The sequence below is a fragment of the Xenopus tropicalis genome, chromosome 10 (assembly GCF_000004195.4).
Source record: "Xenopus tropicalis strain Nigerian chromosome 10, UCB_Xtro_10.0, whole genome shotgun sequence".
NCBI classification, from domain to species: Eukaryota; Metazoa; Chordata; class Amphibia; order Anura; family Pipidae; genus Xenopus; species Xenopus tropicalis.
The window spans coordinates 13,453,378-13,479,479 of record NC_030686.2 but is presented as its reverse complement, the minus strand read 5'-3'; the positions used below and the strand labels follow the sequence as shown (position 1 = coordinate 13,479,479).

Genomic DNA, 26,102 nt, shown 5'->3' with positions numbered 1-26,102 from the left:
GGCCATACTCTGCCTAACCTACGCTGCCTGTGTGTGCCATACACACATGCAACATAGGCCTGGCAGTACATACAATATCTGAGGTGTGAACAAGTGAACAATGTGGGTGATTACATCTTGAGCCTGAGGTGTGAACACTGCAGGGGGTGAACAATGCAGGGATTAAAAGGTGTGAACAACACAGGGGATTACATTTTAAAACAATACAGGGGGATTAAAGCCTAAATCTGAGGTGGAACCATGCAGGAGGCCAGTTAATCTCAGTACTGATACCATTTAAAGCTTACTCAAAGGTAAATCATCAAAGCAGGGCCGCCAGTTGGACAGCACTGTTGTACATGAAGTGAAAGTGTTATAATATTAAATGGAATTGGCTCTGCAGTGTCCACTTGGTGCATCTTTGCGCTTTTTTTCCAATGGGTTATTTTTTTCCCCTGTAGCAAACAGTAGCTCAGCACTATTATAACTTTTTCATTTGGCAAGTTTGGTTCCAATACATGGCCAGCAAGTGGTGGGTTTATGTTATGTTATGTTTAGCTGCTTTCGCAAATTACACTTTTTTTTTTACACGGAAAAGCACAAAAACAAACCAAAAAGAAAACAAAATATTTTTCAGAGTTTATTAAATATGCCCCTTAATATGGTTATGGCAGTTGTGTAGGCCAGAGATCATGGGGTTACTTATTCTGAATGAGGTGGATATGATGAGAAAACGCATCAGTATGATGCAGACAGGTTCATCAATGGGGGGCTGGGTATTTCGTCATCATCACTGTAGTTCCAATAACGGCTTTTGGAAACACCCCAATGGGTCTTCTCCTATACTCAGCTCACTATGCGGGCATAGATGATGTCATTAGAGAAACTAACCACAATGCCATTTGCAATGCAAGAGTTGATGGGTTGTTGCTTCATAAATAACATAGCAAGCCCTGTATTTCACTTCTGTGTGAGAGATGCCAGATATCAGTTAGTCCCACTTGGTACCATCCTTGATGATCTTCTTTGGATCTCAAATCTCTATGGCTTCATGCTGTGAAGTCTTGTGTCACCAGGTTAAACACATTGCTCTCTAATGAGCTCTGCCACTTGCCCCAGTGCCTCTGGATTTCTGCCTGGACCTGAATGGGAAGAAAACAGTTAATGTCTGAGATTTTTTGTCCATATTGAACTTTCCTTCATATAAAACTTGTACACAGAATAATGCATTGCATGAAACAATCGTCATAATTATATTTTCCTTTTCATGAAAACCTAAACCATTCTATGTTGTTTTATTGTTGCACACTAAATATTTTTAATATCTCAGTAATGCCAGGGGTAACAAGCTCTGTCAAAATGCCCCCTATGCCATTTATATTTCATAATGTTTTGCTTAATTGGTTACTAATAAAAAAACATATATCTCAGGCTTTCAGTGGTTTCCAGTCATGGGACTTCTAGCCCATGGGGTGCTTGGATATACGTTGGGGGGCTCACGTGAAGACCATTTATGGTGAGAAGTTGGGAGAATGGCCTATTAACGCTTCAAGATACTCTTGAAAGCCCAGCTTGAAGGTCCGTTATGGTAGGATTTGGGGTGAAACTATGACTGATTGTATGCTAACCTAAAGGGGCAGTGGTCAACGGTTGGATCTTTAAGAAGTGCTCCCCTCAAGGGGGCTTGAACTAATAAATTTGACAACCACTGATTAAGAAGGGGAGTCTGGTAGAGGCTCAAGGCTGATGGTGTGGAAAAAGTCATACCATACCTGACCCTAACACTCTAACAAACCCGAAACCAAACCAACAAAGCGCAACATCTAGTGTTGAGCAAATTGTCTCGTTTCGCTTCCCTGAAAATTTCCTGAAATGACAGTAAAATTAGCGAAACAGCGGAAAATCCGCGGAACGGTGACTTTTTTGGCGCCCGTGTTTTTTTGCCAGCCGCGTCTTTTTTTTAAGCAACCGCGCCCAATTTGACGCGACCGTGACTTTTTTTGATGCGTGATGAATGTCATGTGCCGAAGTGTCGTGAAACAATTCGCCAATGGCGAAATGCAGATGTTTGCTTCCCCAAATTATTTGCAAAATAATAATAAAATTTGCGAAACAGCGAAAAATCCGCGAAACTTTTTTGTTGCGCACGTCTTTTTTTGTCACCCGCGTCTTATTGTGACCCGCATTTTTGTTTGCAATGACCACACCTATTTTGCCACAACCATGCCTATTTTAATGCAATCGCACCTAATTTGACGCGACCGTGACTTTTTGTGACGCGTGACAAATGTTCTGCACCGAAGTTTCGGGAAATAATTTGCCAATAGCAAAAAACGAAGAAAAAATTCACTCATCACTAGTGACATCATTAAACCCTATATTTAATTGCAAATACAGGTTTGGGATCCCTTATCCGGAAACCCATTATCCAGAAAGCTCTGAATTATGGAAAGCCCGTCTCCTATAGACTCCATTTTAATCAAATGATTCTGAATTGTAAAACTGATTCCCTTTTCTCTGTAATAATAAAACAGTACCTTCTAATTGATCCCAACTAAGATATAATTACCCCTTATTGGGGGCAGAACAGCCCTATTGGGTTTATTTCATGGTTAAATGATTCCCTTTTCTCTGTAATAATAAAACAGTACCTGTACTTGATCCCAACTAAGATATAATTACCCCTTATTGGGGGCAGAACAGCCCTATTGGGTTTATTTAATGGTTAAATGATTCCCTTTTCTCTGTAATAATAAAACAGTACCTGTACTTGATCCCAACTAAGATATAAATAACCCTTAATGGATGCAAAATAATCCTATTGGGTTTAATTAATGTTTTATTGATTTTTTTTACTAGACTTAAGATATGGAGATCCAAATTACAGAAAGACCTCTTATCCGGAATACCCTTGGTCCCGAGCATTCTGGAGAATGGGTCCTATACCTGTACCTGTAGTACATATACAACATATCAAATGTAACTGACAAATTGGATTATTTTCTGAAAAATATATGCTCAGTACTAATCTGGTGACTTTGAGACCTTTTGATGACTTTAAGAATATGGATGAACACTTATTTGCTAATCTAGATTACTTATACATCTGTGCACCAAGTACCATCTTGCTGAAAACTATAAGCCAGTTGTTGTTGAGAGCAATATATTTATATATAGATATTTTTTGCAGATGAATTTAGGAAATGGTGTTTTCAAGTTCATTATTCCCTGGTGTAGCTCTAGGCTTTTACAGGGTAGGAGTAATGTGGGACTTTAATAAGCTAATTCAATTAAGCATAGAATTAATGAATTGTTAGCTCAGGGTAATGTTATCAGTAGCATTTAAATTACATTCTTTACTCAGGATAAAAGAAAATTACATTTTTAATGTATCTATAATGTGCCCCTCGGCAGTCCAGTACTCTTTAAGGAAAATTAAAAAAAGAATTTTAATATACATAACATATGGATATGAATGTAGAACAAACCGAATGAAAGGATACCAACTCATAGTTCAAGAAGTATAGGTGACCCCTATTTGGCTGTGAAAACAGGCAGCACCAACTAGATTGGCTTTAGAGCATGGGGTACATAGGACTCTACACACCAGTTGGGGTGTAGTGCAACTGCAACTTACTTAGGCTGTGTGCAAAGTAATATAAAAGAATGGACGCCAGAAGTTTCTTTGCGGTGAAACATAAACCAACTTGTTTATTGTCCAAGACAATTAGTCCACAGGGTTATTACAGATACTCACACAGAGGAGATAGCAGTTAAAAGCTCTGAGGATAGAAAGAGATGGTGACCACCGGTTTATCCCACCTCTAAGAGCTGTGGCAGATGGGGAGACTAATCGCCCGCGAGTCCGCGACAAATCTCCCTTGTCCCGCGGGCGACTAGTCTCCCCGAAATACCATCACACCGGCGAGTATGTAAAGGAAGTTGCCTTGAGAGGAAACTTCAGCGATTTCGGGGAAATCGCTGCGCCGCGTATGCCATCCCACCGGCAATTTACATACTCGCTGGTGGGATGGTATTTTGGAGAGACTTGGATATATGTTGGGTGGCTCACGTGAAGACCATTTATGGTGAGAAGTTAGGAGAATGGCCTATTAACTCTTCTTGATACACTTGAAAGCCCAGCTTGAAGGTCTGTTATGGTAGGATTTGGGGTGAAACTATGACTGATTGTATGCTAACCTAAAGGGGCAGTGGTCAACGGTTGGATCTTTAAGAAGTGCTCCCCTCAATGGGGCTTGAACTAATAAATTTGACAACCACTGATTAAGAAGGGGAGTCTGGTAGAGGCTAATGGCTGATGGTGTGTAAAAAGTCAGCCCATACCTGACCTTAACACTCTAACAAACCCGAAACCAAACCAAATAAAGCGCAACATCTAGTGGTGAGCGAATTGTGCAGTTAATATTGGGGGGTATACATTGTTTCGGAGGGACAGGGGCAATAGAAAAGGAGGAGGAGTGTGTCTGTTCATTAAGCACGACTTAAAAGCAAATATTAAGGAGGAAGTTATGGGGGGAACAGAGGGAGCTGAATCCTTATGGGTTGAGCTTCTCACAGATAGTAAAGAATCTACCAAACTAATTGTAGGGGTATGCTATAGACCCCCTAATGTAAGCGAAGAGGAGGAGGCCCAGCTCCTGTTGCAAATAGAAAAGGCTGCTAGTTTGGGGCAAGTGATAATAATGGGGGATTTTAATTACCCTGATATTGACTGGGGCAATAGTACTGCCAGGACAGTAAATGGGAACAAGTTTATAAACTTGCTGCATGACAACTTTATGTTACAAGTTGTTGAGGAGCCAACCAGGAACCATGCTATACTAGATCTAGTGATCTCTAATGACCCAGAACGTATAGCAAATGTGCAAGTGGTGGAACCCCTGGGTAATAGTGACCATAATGTTATTTCATTTGATGTTTGGTGCAGGAAACAAATTTACACGGGGGCAACAAAGACACTGAATTTTAGGAAGGCAAATTTTAGCTCCTTAAGGGCAGCGCTTCAGGGCATAGATTGGGGCATTATGTTTTCTGATAAAAATACAGAGCAGAAATGGTTGTCATTTAAAATGATATTAAATCATTACTGTTCTCAATTTATTCCATTAATAAGAAAAAGTAGAAGTGTTAAGAATCACCCTATGTGGCTTAACTCTGAGGTAAAGAAGTTAATAGGGAGAAAAAGGAAAGCTTTTAAGAAATATAAGTCAGAGGGGACAGTAGCTGCGTTTAATGAATATAAACACTATAACAAGTGTTGTAAAACAGCAATCCGGAAGGCAAAGATAGAAAATGAGGAGTGCATCGCGGCCGAGGCCAAGACTAACCCCAAAAAGTTTTTTAAGTATATTAATAGTAAAAAGATGCAGGTTGAGGGTGTGGCCCCATTGAGTTATAATAACAATATGGTTACAGCGGATACAGAAAAGGCAGATGTGCTTAACCAGTTCTTTTCTTCTGTGTATACAGTAGAGGAGCCAGTGGGCCAAGTCCCACCCAATAGCTTCACTGTTGCCTCAGCTCCAACTATACAGTGGTTGGCACAGGATATGGTGCTTAAAGGGTTACACACGATTAATGTAAACAAGGCACCGGGGCCAGATGGAATACACCCTCGGGTACTGAGAGAGCTAGGGGCAGAATTGCAGTGGCCCTTGTTTCTGATATTCTCAGACTCGCTTTCATCAGGTATGGTACCTAGGGATTGGAAGAAGGCGAATGTCACTCCCATATTTAAAAAGGGAGTAAGATCTCAGCCTGGCAATTATAGGCCTGTAAGTTTGACATCCATGGTGGGCAAGTTATTTGAAGGCTTGTTAAGGGATCACATTCAAAATGATGTAGTGGAGAATGGCATTATGAGCAGTAATCAGCATGGCTTTATGAAGGACAGGTCATGTCAGACCAATTTAATTGCTTTTTATGATGAGGTAAGTAAGAAGCTGGACAGTGGGGATGCAGTAGATATAATCTATTTGGATTTTGCCAAAGCATTTGATACCGTTCCCCACAAACGACTGCTTTCTAAGCTAAGGTCTATTGGTCTTAGTGAAGTCGTTTGCACATGGATAGAAAACTGGCTACAGGATCGGGTACAGAGGGTGGTTGTTAATGGCACATTCTCTACTTGGAGTAAGGTTCTCAGTGGGGTCCCTCAGGGTTCTGTACTGGGTCCACTTTTGTTTAATTTGTTCATAAATGACTTAGGGGAGGGTATTATGAGTAATGTATCAGTGTTTGCAGATGACACAAAACTCTGCAGACCAGTCAATTCTATCCAGGATGTGACATCCCTGCAGCAGGATCTTGACCAACTGGCAATCTGGGCAGCTAAGTGGCAGATGAGATTTAATGTGGATAAATGTAAGGTCATGCACCTGGGATGTAAAAATATGCAAGCCCCGTATACCCTTAATGGGACTGCACTAGGCAAATCCATAATGGAGAAGGACCTTGGAGTCCTTGTAGATAATAAACTTGGCTGTAGCAAGCAATGCCAGGCAGCAGCTGCAAGGGCAAACAAGGTTTTGAGCTGTATTAAAAGGGGTATAGATTCACGGGAGGAGGGGGTTATTCATCCCCTTTACAGAGCGCTGGTAAGGCCCCATCTAGAATATGCTGTTCAGTTTTGGTCTCCAGTGCTCAAACGGGACATTATTGAGTTAGAGAGGGTCCAGAGAAGGGCAACTAAGCTGGTAAAGGGTATGGAAAGTCTCAGTTATGAAGAAAGACTGGCCAAGTTGGGTCTGTTTACACTGGAGAAGAGGCGCTTAAGAGGTGACATGATAACTATGTATAAATATATAAGGGGATCATATAATAACCTCTCTAATGTTTTATTTACCAGTAGGTCCTTCCAACGGACACGAGGGCACCCACTCCGTTTAGAAGAAGGGAGGTTCCATTTAAATATTCGGAAAGGATTTTTTACAGTGAGAGCTGTGAAGTTGTGGAATTCCCTCCCCGAATCAGTCGTACTGGCTGATACATTATATAGCTTTAAGAAGGGGCTGGATGGATTCTTAGCAAGTGAGGGAATACAGGGTTATGGGAGATAGCTCTTAGTACAAGTTGATCCAGGGACTGGTCCGATAGCCATCTTGGAGTCAGGAAGGAATTTTTTCCCCTCTGAGGCAAATTAGAGAGGCTTCAGATGGGGTTTTTTGCCTTCCTCTGGATCAACTTGTAGTTAGGTAGGTTAGGTATAGGCATTATGGTTGACGTATGTCTTTTTTCAACCCAACTTACTATGTTACTATGTTACTATGTATGTCTCATTCCGCTTCCCTGACAAATCTCCCTTGTCCCGCAGGCGACTAGTCTCCCCGAAATACCATCACACCGGCGAGTATGTAAAGGAAGTTGCCTTGAGAGGAAACTTCAGCGATTTCGGGGAAATCGATGTGCCGCGTATGCCATCCCACCGGCAATTTACATACTCGCTGGTGGGATGGTATTTCGGAGAGTCACCCGCGACTAGTACATGTACTTGATCCTAACTAAGATATAATTACCCCTTATTGGGGGCAGAACAGCCCTATTGGGTTTATTTCATGGTTAAATGATTCCCTTTTCTCTGTAATAATAAAACAGTACCTGTCTTTGATCCCAACTAAGATATAATTACCCCTTATTGGGGGCAGAACAGCCCTATTGGGTTTATTTCATGGTTAAATGATTCCCTTTTCTCTGTAATAATAAAACAGTACCTGTACTTGATCCCAACTAAGATATAATTACCCCTTATTGGGGGCAGAACAGTCCTATTGGGTTTATTTAATGGTTAAATGATTCCCTTTTCTCTGTAATAATAAAACAGTACCTGTACTTGATCCCAACTAAGATATAATTACCCCTTATTGGGGCAGAACAGCCCTATTGGGTTTATTTAATGGTTAAATGATTCCCTTTTCTCTGTAATAATAAAACAGTACCTGTACTTGATCCCAACTAAGATATAATTACCCCTTATTGGGGGCAGAACAGCCCTATTGGGTTTATTTCATGGTTAAATGATTCCCTTTTCTCTGTAATAATAAAACAGTACCTGTCTTTGATCCCAACTAAGATATAATTACCCCTTATTGGGGGCAGAACAGCCCTATTGGGTTTATTTAATGGTTAAATGATTCCCTTTTCTCTGTAATAATAAAACAGTACCTGTACTTGATCCCAACTAAGATATAATTACCCCTTATTGGGGGCAGAACAGCCCTATTGGGTTTATTTCATGGTTAAATGATTCCCTTTTCTCTGTAATAATAAAACAGTACCTGTACTTGATCCCAACTAAGATATAATTACCCCTTATTGGGGGCAGAACAGCCCTATTGGGTTTATCTAATGGTTAAATGATTCCCTTTTCTCTGTAATAATAAAACAGTACCTGTACTTGATCCCAACTAAGATATAATTACCCCTTATTGGGGGCAGAACAGCCCTATTGGGTTTATTTAATGGTTAAATGATTCCCTTTTCTCTGTAATAATAAAACAGTATCTGTACTTGATCCCAACTAAGATATAATTACCCCTTATTGGGGGCAAAACAGCCCTATTGGGTTTATTTCATGGTTAAATGATTCCCTTTTCTCTGTAATAATAAAACAGTACCTGTACTTGATCCCAACTAAGATATAATTACCCCTTATTGGGGACAGAACAGCCCTATTGGGTTTATTCAATTTTAAATTATTTTTAACAGACTTAAGTTGTGGAGATCCAAATTACAGAAAGATCCCTTATCCGGAAAACCCTAGGTCCCAAACATTCTGGGTAACAGGTCCCATACCTGTACCAGCAAACAACTGCATAAAGGTGCCAATATATTGTATGTATGAGGTGTGGTCAAAGAACATTAATTTAAAGTTTGCCAACTGTGTAATTTCTGGTGCTCGGTGTTATAAGAAGATGTGATGAGCGAATCTGTCCCATTTTGCTTCACCGAAAATTTTGGGAAACTACCAAAAAACTCCCGAAATGCGGGCGTTGCGCACGTATTTTTCCCATGACCATGTCCATTTGCCACAACTACGCCCATTTTAACATGACCACCCCCAATGTGACGCGACTATTTTATGCTTTGCCAAAAAATTTGCGAAATGGCGGAAATTAGGTGAAATGCTGGTGTCGCGCCCGCCCATTTTGACACGACCGCACCCAATTTGATGCGCCTGTGCCTATTTTGATGCAACCACTATTTTTTTTCGACAAATTTTTTTCGCCCCGAATTTTCAAGGAACTTTCGTGGAGCAATTTGCCAATGGCGAAATGGAGAAATTCACTGCAAATCCATGCCTGACGGAAAAATTCGCTCATCACTAATAACAAGTAGTGATGGGCGAAATGTTTCACCTGGCATGGATACGTGAAACGGATGAAAAAATTAGCCACGGAAAAATGAGCCTCTCGTCCAAAAATTGACACCCACGTTACCCGCGGCCACCAAAAGAATAGCCACGGGCAACAAAAGAATAGCCACGGGCGACAAAAGAATAGCCACGGGCAACAAAAGAATAGCCACGGGCGACAAAAGAATAGCCATGGGCGACAAAAGAATAGCCATGGGCGGCAAAAGAATAGCCATGGGCGGCAAAAGAATAGCCATGGGCGGCAAAAGAATAGCCATGGGCGGCAAAAGAATAGCCATGGGCGACAAAAGAATAGCCGCGCGACAAAAGAATAGCCATGGGCATAAAAAGAATAGCCATGGGCGACAAAAGAATAGCCACACGATAAAAGAATAGCCACGGGCAACAAAAGAATAGCCATGGGCGACAAAAGAATAGCCATGGGCGACAAAAGAATAGCCGCGCGACAAAAGAATGGCCGCGCGACAAAAGAATAGACGCGGGCGGCAATTTTTTTGATGCGCGACATTGTCGCCGTTTTGCGAATTTTATGCCTTTTCGCAAATCTTTTGAAAGATCAAAGCGACATGGGACAGATTCATTAATCACTAATAACAATGTTTGTGCAAGAATTACGCTTTTGTGTGACCTCGACTGCAGTCATAAATGAGCCTTTGTGTGTCTTGTAGTCCCATTGGAACTTAGTCTGTCTGGACCCAGACACTCTGCCAGTAGCTCTTCTGAACCAATGTATAAGGCATCAACAAATGCGGATAAAGGTCACATATCTATTTCTGGAGTTGCTGGGCTAAATGATAGAATCTATGCATACTGAGCTTTGGGTCTCAGAAGACTGATTGCCCTAAAGTCTGATTGGTGGTAAATGCTCATTTACGGTTCTGGATAGTCCTAAAACTTAAGCAGGGTGTCTATTATGACAGTATTTTGTATTCCTGTAAACTTGAGATATATATATATATTGTAGTATAAAGCAGGGCACTCAGAGGACTTTAAAAAAAAATAACGTTTATTTGTTTTTCCAATGTTTTGGTCTTCCTTGAGACCATTTCAAGCCTTCAAGGAAGACCTAAACGTAAGAATAACAAATGAACTTTTTTTCTTTTATTGCTTTATATGACATTCTATATTACTTTTTTTCCAGTGTTCACCCAGGCATCCTCTCCAATAAGCGAATGCAGCTTTTTTTGCAGTATATATATATTTTTTGCTCTGGCCAAATGCTCAAAAGGGGGGGGGGCTGCATTATTCTGAAAATCACTGTTCTACCCCAGGACATAACAGTACACGGAGGCCCATACATATTACTGCCATCAGCCTGCAGGTCCTACTCAACAATTCCGCACTGATCTCATAACCTGGATTTCTTTATTTATCACACTCTGCCTGTCGTTGTTTCATTTCTGTTTGATACATTGCTGCAATTGCCTTTTTTCATATTTTTGAAATACTCGTTATGAGACTTGCTGAGCTGGTTGCTGCTTAAGTTGTTTCTGATAGATTTGTTTGTTCATTTACCATTACAAGTATAGTAAATTGGGAAAAATAGAGCGGCATAAGCAGAAGTTACTGGGCCGCACAGCAAAATTATTTTAGGGTCCCCCTGGTCTTTAGGAATAGACCATGCCCTCCTACGTTATCATTTAAGGGCACATAATTAGTGATGAGCAAATTTTTTCGCCAATCATGGATTCACAGCGAATGTCCGCATTTCGGCATTGCAGTATCTAGAAGAATTAAGTCTAAAACAACTGGACTTTTCTGAGTTTTTCTTGAAAACGTTTCACCAATCATCCGAGTGGCTTCTTCAGTTTAAATGACTGGTAGGGAATTCCCCGGTATTTAAACTCTTGATGGTAGTACAGTCACAGACATCCAATCACAATGGTTCCATTGAACTTGTTCAGTTAGGTGTTAGCTGAAACTGGATAATTATATCTTAGTTGGGATCAAGTACAGGTACTGTTTTATTATTACAGAGAAAAGGGAATCATTTAACCATGAAATAAACCCAATAGGGCTGTTCTGCCCCAATAAGGGGTAATTATATCTTAGTTGGGATCAAGTACAGGTACTGTTTTATTATTACAGAGAAAAGGGAATCATTTAACCATGAAATAAACCCAATAGGGCTGTTCTGCCCCCAATAAGGGGTAATTATATCTTAGTTGGGATCAAGTACAGGTACTGTTTTATTATTACAGAGAAAAGGGAATCATTTAACCATGAAATAAACCCAATAGGGCTGTTCTGCCCCAATAAGGGGTAATTATATCTTAGTTGGGATCAAGTACAGGTACTGTTTTATTATTACAGAGAAAAGGGAATCATTTAACCATTAAATAAACCCAATAGGGCTGTTCTGCCCCCAATAAGGGGTAATTATATCTTAGTTGGGATCAAGTACAGGTACTGTTTTATTATTACAGAGAAAAGGGAATCATTTAACCATGAAATAAACCCAATAGGGCTGTTCTGCCCCCAATAAGGGGTAATTATATCTTAGTTGGGATCAAGTACAGGTACTGTTTTATTATTACAGAGAAAAGGGAATTATTTAACCATTAAATAAACCCAATAGGGCTGTTCTGCCCCCAATAAGGGGTAATTATATCTTAGTTGGGATCAAGTACAGGTACTGTTTTATTATTACAGAGAAAATGGAATCATTTAACCATGAAATAAACCCAATAGGACTGTTCTGCCCCCAATAAGGGGTAATTATATATCTTAGTTGGGATCAAGTACAGGTACTTTTTATTATTACAGAGAAAAGGGAATCAGTTTTAAAATTCTCAATTATTTGATTATAAGGGAGTCTATGGGAGACGGGCTTTCCGTAATTCGGATCTTTATGGATAACAGGTTTCCGCATAAGGGATCCCATACCTGTACAGCCCGCATTCTGGTTGGGGGAAACAATCTTTTTTTAAAAATAGCCCCCTACAGTGTTAGGCTGCCCAAACTAGGAGGGTGCATTGGCGGGGATTGTTGTTTAATTATAAACCTATTGTTTCCCCCAGGCAGAGTGTGGGCTCTATTAGCTGTCTAAGGAGCTGTCTGGGCGCCATGTTTTGAAGAAATTGGCAACACGGGAGCCATTCTTTTCTATGAAGAACAGTTGTAGCATATTGGGAAGTGAACTACTCTAACAAGGTCAGGGTCAGACTGGGCCGTCGGGACACTGGGAAAACTCCCAGTGGGCCCCAGGGGCCCAGACCCGACCCTTGCCACGCTCGCGATGCCGACCATTCCTCCCTTGACAGGTTAAATTTGCACACGCTCAGGGGAGGACGTCGGGTGGGGGGCCCCTGCAGGGGGGGGGGTTAGGGGACGCGACCGGCAGGGGCACCTGTAGGGTCCCTGGGGCGGGAGCCCCGCCGGGCCCTGCACCCCCCAGTCCGACCCTGAACAAGGTTGGGCAATGCAGATACTATTGCAGAGGTGAAACCCCCTTAGTTGCAATGTCATTTCACCTTCCTATTGACACCAATGCATTCAGCCACATTTTTCAGTGTTTTTATAAATGTCACAAAATTCCAAGGTGACTTTTGATAACCTTTTTACTTTTGTAGGGTTTATTTTATGCTTTATAAAAGCAGCTTGCATAACGGTGCTGATAATGATTGTAAGGGCTGCTGTGATTGGTACTCGCACACCCATGGCCCTGCCTCTCAGCGCTGCTGCCATTTTAAGTTTGAAAGTTCTGGCATCAGAACTTGGATATCATTTAAAAGATACAGCTTTATCAAACCCACATTTTGTACATGAAGGGAAAGGGAGCCATTTATATAGTGCTTTTGTCCCGTGGGCTCAAACAGTACCAGACTGGGATTCAAAATAATCCCTGGCATCTCAAGTACACAGAGGCCCAAACAGCCCCCCAGCCCAATAAATAGTGACTGTCTGTGGCACCTTACAGCCCCCCTGGCATTCCCAGTACCCAGAGGCACAAACAGCCCCCCCAGCCCAATAAATAGTGACTGTCTGTGGCACCTTACAGCCCCCCCTGGCATTCCCAGTACCCAGAGGCACAAACAGCCCCCTAGCCCAATAAATAGTGACTGTCTATGGCACCTTACAGCCCCCCTGGCATTCCCAGTACCCAGAGGCACAAACAGCCCCCCCAGCCCAATAAATAGTGACTGTCTATGGCACCTTACAGCCCCCCTGGCATTCCCAGTACCCAGAGGCACAAACAGCCCCCCCCAGCCCAATAAATAGTGACTGTCTATGGCACCTTACAGCCCCCCTGGCATTCCCAGTACCCAGAGGCACAAACAGCCCCCCAGCCCAATAAATAGTGACTGTCTGTGGCACCTTACAGCCCCCCTGGCATTCCCAGTACCCAGAGGCACAAACAGCCCCCCCCAGCCCAATAAATAGTGACTGTCTATGGCATCTTACAGCAGCCCCCCTGGCATTCCCAGTACCCAGAGGCACAAACAGCCCCCCCCAGCCCAATAAATAGTGACTGTCTGTGGCACTTTACAGCCCCCCTGGCATTCCCAGTACACAGAGGCACAAACAGCCCCCCCCAGCCCAATAAATAGTGACTGTCTGTGGCACTTTACAGCCCCCCTGGCATTCCCAGTACCCAGAGGCACAAACAGCCCCCCAGCCCAATAAATAGTGACTGTCTGTGGCACCTTACAGCCCCCCTGGCATTCCCAGTACCCAGAGGCACAAACAGCCCCCCCAGCCCAATAAATAGTGACTGTCTGTGGCACCTTACAGCCCCCCTGGCATTCCCAGTACCCAGAGGCACAAACAGCCCCCCCAGCCCAATAAATAGTGACTGTCTGTGGCACCTTACAGCCCCCCTGGCATTCCCAGTACCCAGAGGCACAAACAGCCCCCCAGCCCAATAAATAGTGACTGTCTGTGGCACCTTACAGCAGCCCCTCTGGCATTCCCAGTACCCAGAGGCACAAACAGCCCCCCAGCCCAATAAATAGTGACTGTCTGTGGCACCTTACAGCCCCCCTGGCATTCCCAGTACCCAGAGGCACAAACAGCCCCCCCAGCCCAATAAATAGTGACTGTCTGTGGCACCTTACAGCCCCCCTGGCATTCCCAGTACCCAGAGGCACAAACAGCCCCCCCAGCCCAATAAATAGTGACTGTCTGTGGCACCTTACAGCCCCCCTGGCATTCCCAGTACCCAGAGGCACAAACAGCCCCCCCAGCCCAATAAATAGTGACTGTCTGTGGCACCTTACAGCCCCCCTGGCATTCCCAGTACCCAGAGGCACAAACAGCCCCCCAGCCCAATAAATAGTGACTGTCTGTGGCACCTTACAGCAGCCCCTCTGGCATTCCCAGTACCCAGAGGCACAAACAGCCCCCCAGCCCAATAAATAGTGACTGTCTGTGGCATCTTACAGCAGCCCCTCTGGACTGAACCCACAGATTGCCAGATTGGGCATGGACTCAAAGCACTTTAAGGTAAGGCAGCCATTATAAGGACATTAAAGGAAAACTATATCCCCAGAATGAATACTTAACCAACAGATATTATATCATGTTAAGTGATAATCATGTTAAAGAATCTTCCAAACAAAAATATATATATCAGTAAATATTGCCCTTTTATATCCTTTCCCTTGAGCCGCCATTTTGTGTTGGTCTGTGTGCTTCCTTTAGAGATCAGCTGACAGGAAGTAATGCAGCTCTAACTGTAACAGGAAGTAGTGTGGGAGCAAAAGGCAGAACTCTGTCCATTCATTGGCTGATGTGCCTAGCATGTATGTGTGCCTTGGCTTGTTAGTGTGCACTGTGAATCCTATGATCCCAGGGGGCGGCCCTTAATTCTTAAAATGGCAGTTTTCTATTTAGGATTACCCAATGGCACATACTGCTAAAAAGTATATTTATATGAAAATGGTTTATTTAGATCAATCAAGGTTTTACATATGAGCTTGTTTATGCAATATATTTTTATCGAGACCTACATTGTTTGGGGGTATAGATTTCCTTGACGTGTGACTTGTTCAGGGTCACAGGAAATCAAACATTGGTCTCTAGGATGAGGTTCCACATTAAAGGCTGATCACTTAACCTCGAGTCTCCTCCTCCACTTGATGCCAGAGCGATATGCCAATGTTATAAGTTACAGAAGTCAGTACTGCACTGGGTGCTATATAATATATGCTGAATCAGACAATGGTGTTAAGATGAATGCGAAACGCGTAAGGCTTCCTGTTTTTACCTATGGATCAAATAAAATTTATACTTTTTTAATGTAAAACTTTTTTGGCTGCCTTCTTCCACATTTTGAAGAAAATAAACCGGAGTGCCTGCCCGCTTCAATTTTGATTTGCCCATGATGGCTCCCTATGCTGAAAGGTCTGGGGCATGAGCACCCGGACCCACCATTACTGTGGGTAAGAGTTATATGTACATTTAATAACGTGTGATCATCCCCTTACTATTGTTTTTGAAATGGTGTTAAGATACTGAAAGCAATACACAGGGTCATAGGGACGACTCTCCATTCTTGCTGCTGACATTATTCCTCACACAATATAACTCCATCTCGCTTTCCCCTGATTGGTTTACTGTGCTGCTTATAACTCCCAGGCTCCTAATGTATTTTGTAACAGTATAACCCAATAATGTCACATTTTGCCTTTGTTTTTCCATTTGCTAAACACATTACCTTTCGCCTCTCTCCCCAATGTAATATAAGCCAGTAAGTGCATTTGATGCCTTGTGGTCTTTAAAGGAGGCACACACAATATAATACATTTTAAAATTGAGTGTATGTTGTATAACAGATATAATAACGTAACTCTTGCTATATTGTGGCAGACTTTATTTGATGAGAAAAGCTTATCTCCTATCCTCTTATCTTACTTTTTATCACATGAAAACTCTATTGAAGTCTATGGGAAAAATGGAACCGAATTTAATTTAATCTCTCCCACAGTTTGTACATATTGGGCTGATGTCCCATGGAGCGATTTAAGGCCCCCATACACGGGCCGATTTTTTACTGTCAAACGAAAGATTCCCGAAAGATCCGATACTATCGTTAAGTTATCGTATAGTTGATGGTGTCCAAACGATCGTCGGCCCACTAATCGACCCGAAATTATCGTCCCCAAAATCGATCGGCCAGGTTTAAAAATTTTAGTCGTTTAACGATAAAATCTGCCAATTGGTGTGAGTGTCAGACATTTGTCTTTGAACGATTGTTCTCTGCGCATGTCATGATTGCCAGCAGCGGAAGTCAACGAACATAAATAAATAAATACCGCTTCCGCCACAACATTGGATCGTACGTAGATGTACGATCGTACGTATTTTACGATAATGATACGATGAAATCTTTTGCAAATTATCGTTGCTCGTGGATGGCATATCATATGGAAACCCGATTGCCATACGATCGTTTGTCGATATGATCGTTCGTCGCACAACGAGTGAAATCGCCTTGTGTATGGGGACCTTTAGTCGTCCCTATCTCTGCTACTGCAGGAAACTAATCTCTCCAAAATGCCTTTCCACCGGCAACAATACGAATCGCTGGTGGAAAGTCCTACGCATCAATTCCGTTTCCTGCACATCGATTTGTATTGTTGCCTGCGGAAGGGCATTTTAAAGAGATTAGTTGCCTGTGGTAGCAGAGATCTGGACGACTAAATAACTCCATGGGACATCAGCCTTAAACCATAAAACAATGCTGTCCAACTTCTGTGGTACCTAAAGGTGGATTTTTTCTGGTCTACATGGTGGAGGGCTGATAATGGAAGCCACTCCCCTTTTTTAAACCACACCCATGTTACAACAAAAGCTAACCACATTAATGGTGGTAGTGCAGCAAATACCCAAATGTTTGGTGCTCACTGTAGGGATATCACCCTTCATTCATATGTGAAAGAATTATATTATGTCATATTAAGACACTCCCTTAAATCCATATGCCTCCTCTTCCTCCCCTGTGGGTAACACAGCCCAGGGTGGCCAATCATCTTACTCCGTGCTGACCCAGCTTAAGGGTGAAGACACACAGAGCTACATAGTAGTAGGGATACACCGAATCCAAGATTGGGTTCAGTATTCAGCCAGGATTCAGTCTTTTTCAGTAGGATTCGAATTCGGCCGAATCCGCAGTCCAGGCCTAACCGAAACCTAAAAATCACATTACTTTTTGTCATGTTAACATGGAAGTGGAATTAGGATTAGGATTTGGTTCGGTATTTGCCCGACTCCGTTGCAGTGGATTTGGGGGTTCAGCCAAACCCGAAAAACTGGATTCGGTGCATCCCTATTTGGTAGCAGCTATGTGTTATGGCTACTAAATGCCAGAAAATACCCTGCCATAGACAATACTGAGAATTGCCTCTGCTAAAACACATGTAGAGACAATTATCAGTAAATGATCAGCATTGTCTATTTTTGTAGTCATGACAAGTAGCTGCTACTAGTAGCTCTGTGTGTCTTCACCCCAAAAATGGAAAAAGCATATTGGCTTTTTAGTCTTTCTGACCAAAATACTTTTTTGTACTATGCAAAGCACAGCAGGAACTTTACTAAAGAAATATAGAAACAATGCATGAAAATGAAAATATGGACACAGAAAATATATCTTCTCACCTCTCCATTGAGGAAGCAGTACAGCAAAGCCACTATGAATCCCTTTTAGGACAACAGAAAATAAAGTATTGTTAATCATTCAGCATGTTCATAGCATGGAACAAAAAATGGAAATGAGAGCGGGTATATCATTGCTGAACAACCCATTTACAGCCGAAGGCTATAGGCTGTCAGAGGGATTTGGGGAGTTGTAGTTCTACAGGTCGGCTTAGACTTTAATCTACTTTTGGTGTTTTGATATTAGCCGTCAGTCAATAATACAGTATTTAGTAGAATTAAGTCTAAAACAACTGGACTTTTCTGAGTTTTTCTTGAAAACATTTCACCACTCATCTGAGTGGCTTCTTCAGTTCATTTGAACTGGAAAAACTCAGAAAAGTCCAGTTGTTTTAGACTTAATTCTACTAGATACTGTATATCATGACCTGGATGAATGAGAATCTTCATAGACATATGTCAGTCAATAATAATTTTTGAAAAGTTGACACTCACGCATTAGAGCCACTCACGCATTAGAGTACACAACCAAATTTATTTTAACCAGAAGCCCTTGCGTGCCATAGCTCTAATGCCTCCAATCAATGTGATTTGTGTAGTTTCAACCCTTTTCAGGCCATACTTGAAACCATACTAACATTTGATATTTGGTGATGCACACCTTCAATATATTAATCAACAAAGTGGGTGCTCAGTGCAGGGGTTCCTTGGAAGACCCCCAAGTTCAATAGAAAATAAGAAAAAAGCAGGGCACTCCAAAATAGTATTTAAAAAAACCCTCTTATTTATTTACATGAAAAACCCAACGCGTTTCGACCCCCATCAAAAGAGGAGGGTCTTCGTCAGGGTCATTAAAATTAGGCAGGCCATACTTGAAAGGACTTTCTCTGTAAATATGTATAATGTTGTGCAAAAAGGAATAAGAGAGATGTCCCCTTTAAGCCAAGCAGATGAGATTTGGTATTGCAAGTGATAAACCATTAAAATGAATTGGCAACTTTCTTGTATACAGGTGATTCTATTTTCAGAGACTATACAGTCATTCAGCACTGAAATTATTTCAATGCAGTTCTATTAGGGCTTTAAAAACATCAAGCCAAAGCAATTACCTTGACCAAGTTTCTGTGCACTAGCTTTTCAAAATGGAGGGTGTTTTTAATTTAACAAACTGCTAATCACACAAAGCATTTGAAGCTTTTCTCCACTTCACAGTCTCATTACTCTCCTTATTTGTGCCTTGCAATAAATCCCCATCTGTAGGACGGTTGGGCTAACCAACGCTAACATTACTTTCCCATGCTATGAGACCATGCAGACATTAAAGAAGCATGGAATGGATTATACGACTTCTCCTCTCTCCATGTGCTGTTGGGCCTTATCCATTTCTTCTCTATTTTAGTGTCACATAGGCAGCTGTAGGGTCACATTTTCCCCTGAGGTCTGAATTATTCTGGCAGCTGTAAAGTCAGATTCAATGAGCCCAGAGATTTCTTTTCTCTTTGTTTACATCAGCTGAAAGTCAGAAGCACCAAGTCAGCATGTGGTACCTCTAGCTTTTATACAGCTTGGGTTGGAGAGCTGAGTTTCAGCTTCATTACTTCTTTTCTACATAAAGAACACATTCTTTATCTCCTTAATAACTACAGAACACACTAGCCATCTCAATTCCACCCCTTTCTGATCCAGATTTTAGAACATCACCTGATTGGATCCAAGAACAAGTTCAAAGTACATTCTTGCCCAGATACCAATGTGCTCAGGAAAAAGTGCGAAGATAACATAATGAACCCCAAACAGAGGGATGAGTAGAAGAGTAGACTTAGCAAGTCTCCTGGAAGTAAAAAGAGAAGGGTATTAGCACATTATGGGTATGCCATGATACTAATATAAGCATTATGTAGATTCCTGTATCCTCAAACATTCTAGAAGAATTGTGCATGCTATTCAGAAATATCCATACTGACATTGATGTATGTTTTTTTCTCTTTATATCTTACAAGAAAACCCAACCATTTACCTTCCTATTCAACTGCCCATATTTATATATGTCATTTATATATGTCACTTGGACTTTGAGGCCATGGAGGTCTAATGCCTTAAAAAATCTGTTAGTCTTGGTGATCTCCCCCTATAAACAACAACACTGGAGGATAGGCCTGTAAGACTGATGCAAGGTAATTAATCTGGGCAGTGAGGTGACGGTAAATGAAGAATATGGCCACAAATAAATGAGCTAGAACCAGTGTATGTGGTTTTCCTTGACATGGAAATGGTGGCTTGACTTTATGGAACGTATATACATTCTTGATAGCACCCAACCTATGAGAACTCTGATACCCACTGATAAAATACTATCCTTGCTAAAAAAAAAATGCATATGAGTGCATAGAAATAATTAAATAGACTAAACTAAGTCATAATAAATCCCTAGAGTGAAATGTACTGATAGAACACATTCCAAGGGTAAGGCATTAATAGAATCTTTCCTAGTTATTTCTGGCAGTCTCTGCTATGCTATTACATTCCCCTTGGTTCAGTCCTTAGAATGCCTTCTCTGCATTTATTCTATTGCTTTATGTTTATTTACTGTAGATTTTTACATGGGGTGAGGCCTGGATTTGTGAAGCCCACAATAGCCAGGGCGTAGGGTAAAGATTTGTTGAGGCAGCAATCTGCCCGTACTGCATATTTAGTAACAACAACAAGGATTGGGCAAGAGATACAAACTTCTGGCCCAATTTCCAGTGCGGATGGGGGAGTGAGTGATTTGCACAATTATGTGACAACAGCAGTGTCTGGAAGCAGTTCCTTATGAAAATATTTGAGGGCTAATTGATAAAGTTGTGTAGGTGTGCAAAGTATTTCTAGCATGTCTATACCTGGCTTCAGCACTGGGTAAGGCCTTTACTTTTTAAAATGGAGTGCAGAATACTTGTGCTCCACCCTCCCATGAATGCAGTTCTGGGGGTGGCACATATTTTTTTTAAATACAGTAAGGGGAATATTTATCATGGTGTGTCAAAGTGGAGTAAATGTTGGTGATGTTGCCCAGGGCAACCAATCAGCAATTAGATTTCAACGATTAGAAAACCAAAGAAAAGCATCTGATTGGCTGCTATGAGCAACATCGCCGGTGATGCTTTTCTCCACTTTTTACACAGCATGATAAATATATAGGGATGTAGCGAACCCGCGCAAAAATGTTCGCGAACCCGTTCGAGGACTTTCGCCAAAACTCGCGAATATTCGCGAACTTTGCGAACCCCATAGACTTCAATGGGAAGGCGAACTTTAAAACCTAGAAAAGCCATTTCTGGCCAGAAAACTGATTTTAAAGTTGTTTAAAGGGTGCCACGACCTGGACAGTGACATGCAGGAGGGGGATCAAGGGCAAAAACTTCTCTGAAAAATACTTGTAAAAAAAACACCAAAAAAAAACGCAAAAAAATAACGCAAAAAAAAAAAAAACGCAAAAAAAAAAAACCGCAAGCTATTCCTATGTATACGCATAGGCGATAAAACGAAGCGGAAAAAACGCGGCGGAAAACCAAGGAGAAAAAACGCGGCGCCAAAAAAAAAACGCAGCGAACCCAAAGTGGCGAACATCGGCAAAAGTCCGCGAATTTGCGCGAACGCGAACACCCGATGTTCGCGCGAATTAGTTCGCCGGCGAACAGTTCGCTACATCTCTATAAATATACCCCTAAATGTAGTAAATGGTTTAATGTAGTTTTAACTGTAAGGTACTGAAGGTTATTGACCCAGGGATAAGTCTTTCCAGCTTGGGTTCAGGAACAACTTTATTTTCCTATCCTTGTCACCTCATTGGTGCTTTGGTTTGCTTTCTGGTTTGGGCTATTTTAAATATGGTCCATGCAAGTTTTCTCTAAGGTGCTCAACAACTTACATATGAGTAGAAGGAAATCCCTCAAACAGGCTCCAACATCTGGTGCAAAGCCTTTTGCCAAAGGCTGTTTTAGCAGCAAAAGGAGGATTAACACCTTATTTAGGAATAAACCTTTGGTTTAGGAATGAGGTTTTTGAGGTGCCCACATGCTTTTGGTGATAGAGTGCATGTACGCTTCTTCTGGGATGGGGTGGGGAGTGGGTGGGGCAGAAACTACTCTCTCTCTATTGGAATCATAGGAATGTTTTATTACTGATGTCTACATTTACAGGGAATTCACCATTTCAGTTAGGGTTTTTTGTCACCGAAAAACTGATTTTGTCATGAAAAAAACCCAGAATTTGATATTTTGATATTTATTATGTGACAAAACCTCAACAATTCCAAATGCAAAAATATGTCCCTTTTGCAGTTGGAAAAACTTTCTTTGCTTCGTGGTTTCTGGGTTTTTTTTACTCTGACTTTTGTGTGACAATATGAAAAAGTTGCAGTTTTCGTGCAACAACTTGAAAAACACACAGTTTTAGCATTTTTTCATTTATATTTTTCCAGTTTGGATCTTTTGGTAAATGACCATTTGTGGAAGTGAGTTTATTCGTGTAAAACCATAAAAATCCGAATGTGGTATAATGTAGAGCAGGGGTGTCCAAACTTTTTCACTCGTGAGCCACAGTCAAATGTAAAAAGACTTGGGGAGCAACACAAGCACCATAAAAGTTCATGGAGGTGCCCAGGGGCGCTTATGCCATTAGGCGAGTTGAGAAACTCGCCTCAGGCGGCAGAAGCGCCCCAGTTACCAGGGGCGGCAAAAAGCCGCTCCTGGTAACTTTAAGAGCCGAATTTCCGGTTTTTAAACCGGAAATTCGGCTCTTCTAGTGCAGAGAGCGCAATTGCGCTCTCTGCACTAGCGATCTCACCGCCCCCGGACCCGCTCCTGCGCTCAGAAGGTAAGCGCTGGGGAGCGCGGGGGGGGCGGCATCCAGGAGCCGCCTCAGGCGGCGATATGACCAGAATCGCCCCTGGAGGTGCCAAATAAGGGCTGTGATTGGCTATTAAGCAGCCTCTATGTACACTATCAGCTTACAGGGGCTTTATTTGGTAGGAAATCTTGTTTTTATTCAACCAAAACTTGCCCCCAAGTCAGGAATTCAAATATAACTACCTGGTTTGGGGGCACTGGGAGCAACATCCAAGGGGTTGGGGAGCAACATGTTGCCCCTGAGCCACTGGTTGGGGATCACTGATGTAGAGGGTGCTGCTGAGAGACAATTTGCAACTGACCTTTGGAATTTCAGCAGCTATCTGGTTGCTAGGGTCCAGTTTAACCTAGCCTCCAGGCAGTAGTTTGAAAGACACATAGGAACTAGTGATGAGCAAATTTTTTCGCCAGGTATTGATTTGCAGTGAATATCCGTATTTCGCCATTGGCAAATTGTTTAGCGAATTGTTTAGCGAAACTGCCATAAAAATTTGCAGCTAAAAATTTGTTGCGTGTCAAAAATGGGTGCAGTTATGTAAAAAAAAGTTGCGCAATAAACGTAAACGTGTTTCACAAATTTTGCACGGTTTCGTGAAATTTCACAAATTTTCTGGGACAGATTCGCTCATCACTAACAGGAACATAATTAGAGGAGGGGCTATATAGAAAGACAAGTGCTAAAAAGTAACAATGACAATAAAATTGTAGCCTCACAGAGCAACGTTTTTGGCTGCCAGGGTCAGAGACCACCTTTTAAAAGCTGCAAAATCTTTTAATAAAAAATGAAGCCCAATTGAAAATTTGCTAAGAATAGGTCATTCTATAACATATTAAAGGTTAGCCTGAAGTCAAACCACCCCTTTAACTTTCATATACGCAGAGAAGGAATAAGAATAAGCTATCATCAATATACAGGTATAGGACCCATTATCCAGAATGCCTGGGACCAAGGGTATTCCGTAATTTGGATCTTCGTACCTTAAGTCTATTAAAAAATCAATAAAACATTAATTAAACTCAATAAGATTATTTTGCATCCAGTAAGAATTAATTATATCTTAGTTTGGATCAAATACAAAGCACTGTTTTATTTTTACAGAGAAAAAGGAAATCGATTTTTAAAATCTGAATTATTTGCTTATAATGGAGTCTATGGGAGACAGGCTTTCCGTAATTCGGAGCTTTCTGGATATTGGGTTTCCAGATAAGGGATCCCATACCTGTATTAGGCAAAATGAAAGGAGGATAATGTCCTCTTATAAACAGGATACAGTTTCTGTTTGGCAGATTAGATAGATTTACCCCGCTAGTTCTAAACTGGAATGACTGGGCTCATCTCTACAAACCCGTGCTGGCCGTAGCAATTCTATTTAATCACGTGGAATGTATACAGCACAATACGAGGCATGACTTTACCTAGAGTAAAGGATATTCGTTAGCACTGCAATATATAGAGAGCAGAGGTACAGATCACTCTGAAGGTAATTTGAATGCTGATCTGTAATGAGAGAAAGTGCTGAGGCAGGAAGCAATAGCCGAGACGCAGGCTTGATCCCTCCTGTACCATCACGGTAGCATGTTATTATCTGCACTGCAGTATTAATAAAATGCCTCACAAATCCACTTATTTCTGTTTCCTCACTGCCGTACGGTTTGGAATCTGCCTGTCTGCAGCTTTTGCTTGAAAGGTCACAGGAATTATTCCAGTTCTGCAGTAAGCAGCCCGATTTGCTACCTTGAAATGAATTTGTGCTGTTTGATGGCTAATGTATATGTTTAGTATTTAGACTTATGACAGTCTGTCTGAATTGCTTTCTGCTGGCGATTCATGTAAATGGAAGATCAGAAACCAGGACTAGTGATGAGCGAATCTGTCCCATTTAGCTCCGCTGAAAAATTCGCAAATTTTTTAAAAGATTCGCGTAACGGCGGAAAATTTGCGAAACAATGAAAATGTTTGCACGTCAAAAAAAATTTCGCACGCAACTATTCTTTTGACGCACGATTATTCTTTAGATGCCTGCGACTATTCTTTTGACGCACGGCTATTCTTTTGTCGCCCACAACTATTTTTTTTGACGCGCGACTGTTCTTTAGTCGCCCGCAACTATTTTTTTTGACGCGCGACTATTTTTTTGTTGCCCGCAACTATTTTTTTTGACGTGCGACTATTCTTTTGTTGCCCGCAACTATTTTTTTGACGCGCGACTATTCTTTTGTCGCCCGCAACTATTTTTTTTGACGCACAGCTATTCTTTTGTCGCCCGCAACTATTTTTTTTGACGAGCGACTATTCTTTTGATGCCCACAACTATTCTTTTAACGCGCAACTATTCTTTTGTCACCCACGACTATTTTTTTTTTACACCCGCTACTATTTTTTTGACGTGCGACTATTCTTTTGATGCCCGCGACTATTCTTTTGACGTGGGTAACAATTTTTGGACGCACAACGAATTTTTCCACGGCAAATTTTTTTATCCGTTTCACTAAACGATCCGCCAATGGCGAAAGGCAGAAATTCGCCACAAATCCATGCCTGGCGAAACATTTGGCCCATCACTAACCAGGACTAGTGAACAAAACTGGCCTGTTTCTCTTTGCCAAAAAAAATCACAAAACTGCAGCAAATGTGAAATATTTCCCCAAAGTTTTTTTTTTTTTTGGCAAAATAAAATAGTAACTAGTATTCTAATAATGACACTAGTGTTTTTTCCCTATAGTTATGAAAAACACATTTTTTTTTTCAGCGAAAAATAACACATGGAGAAATACTATTAATGGAATTACTGTTTTCATATTTGCAGATGAAACCTAGAAATTTTGCCACAAATCCATCCCAGACAAAAAACTTTGCTCATTCCTAACCAGGACTGTCACACAAAAAAGGCTAATATACCCCATTGTTCAGGATGACTGCAATGAATAGTACTTGTTATCAGTGTTGGGCGAATCTGTGCGGTTTTACTTCGTCAGAAAAATTCGCAAAAGCTTGAAAAATCTGCGAAACGCGTTGCGTGACTTCTTTGTGGCCATGTCTTTTTTTTGTCCCCCGTTTCTTTTTTTTTTTACATGACCACGCCTATTTTGATGTGGCCATGCCCATTATGACACGACTGCTCCCATTTTTATGCAACCGCACCCAATGTGACGTACCTGTGCTTATTTTTACACGCCCACAACGTTTTTTGACGTGCAACTAATTTTTCTGTGGTGAACTTTCAATAGACAATTCGTGAATAGTGATGAGC

General features: G+C 41.5%; 1 protein-coding gene across 1 annotated transcript in view; it reads right to left on the bottom strand.

The window, feature by feature from the left end:
• Positions 1–630: 630 nt before the first annotated feature.
• The window catches only part of LOC100492996 (vasoactive intestinal polypeptide receptor), a 109,929-nt gene continuing 84,457 nt past the window's right edge, over positions 631–26,102 (bottom strand). Inside the window, exons 11-13 of the mRNA XM_002935705.5 lie at positions 19,667–19,796; positions 17,969–18,010; positions 631–1,121 (exon numbers count right to left, since the gene is read on the bottom strand). Of these exons, the coding sequence (XP_002935751.2) occupies positions 1,029–1,121; positions 17,969–18,010; positions 19,667–19,796 (265 nt within the window). The 3' untranslated portion in view covers positions 631–1,028. The remainder of the gene's footprint in view (positions 1,122–17,968; positions 18,011–19,666; positions 19,797–26,102) is intronic.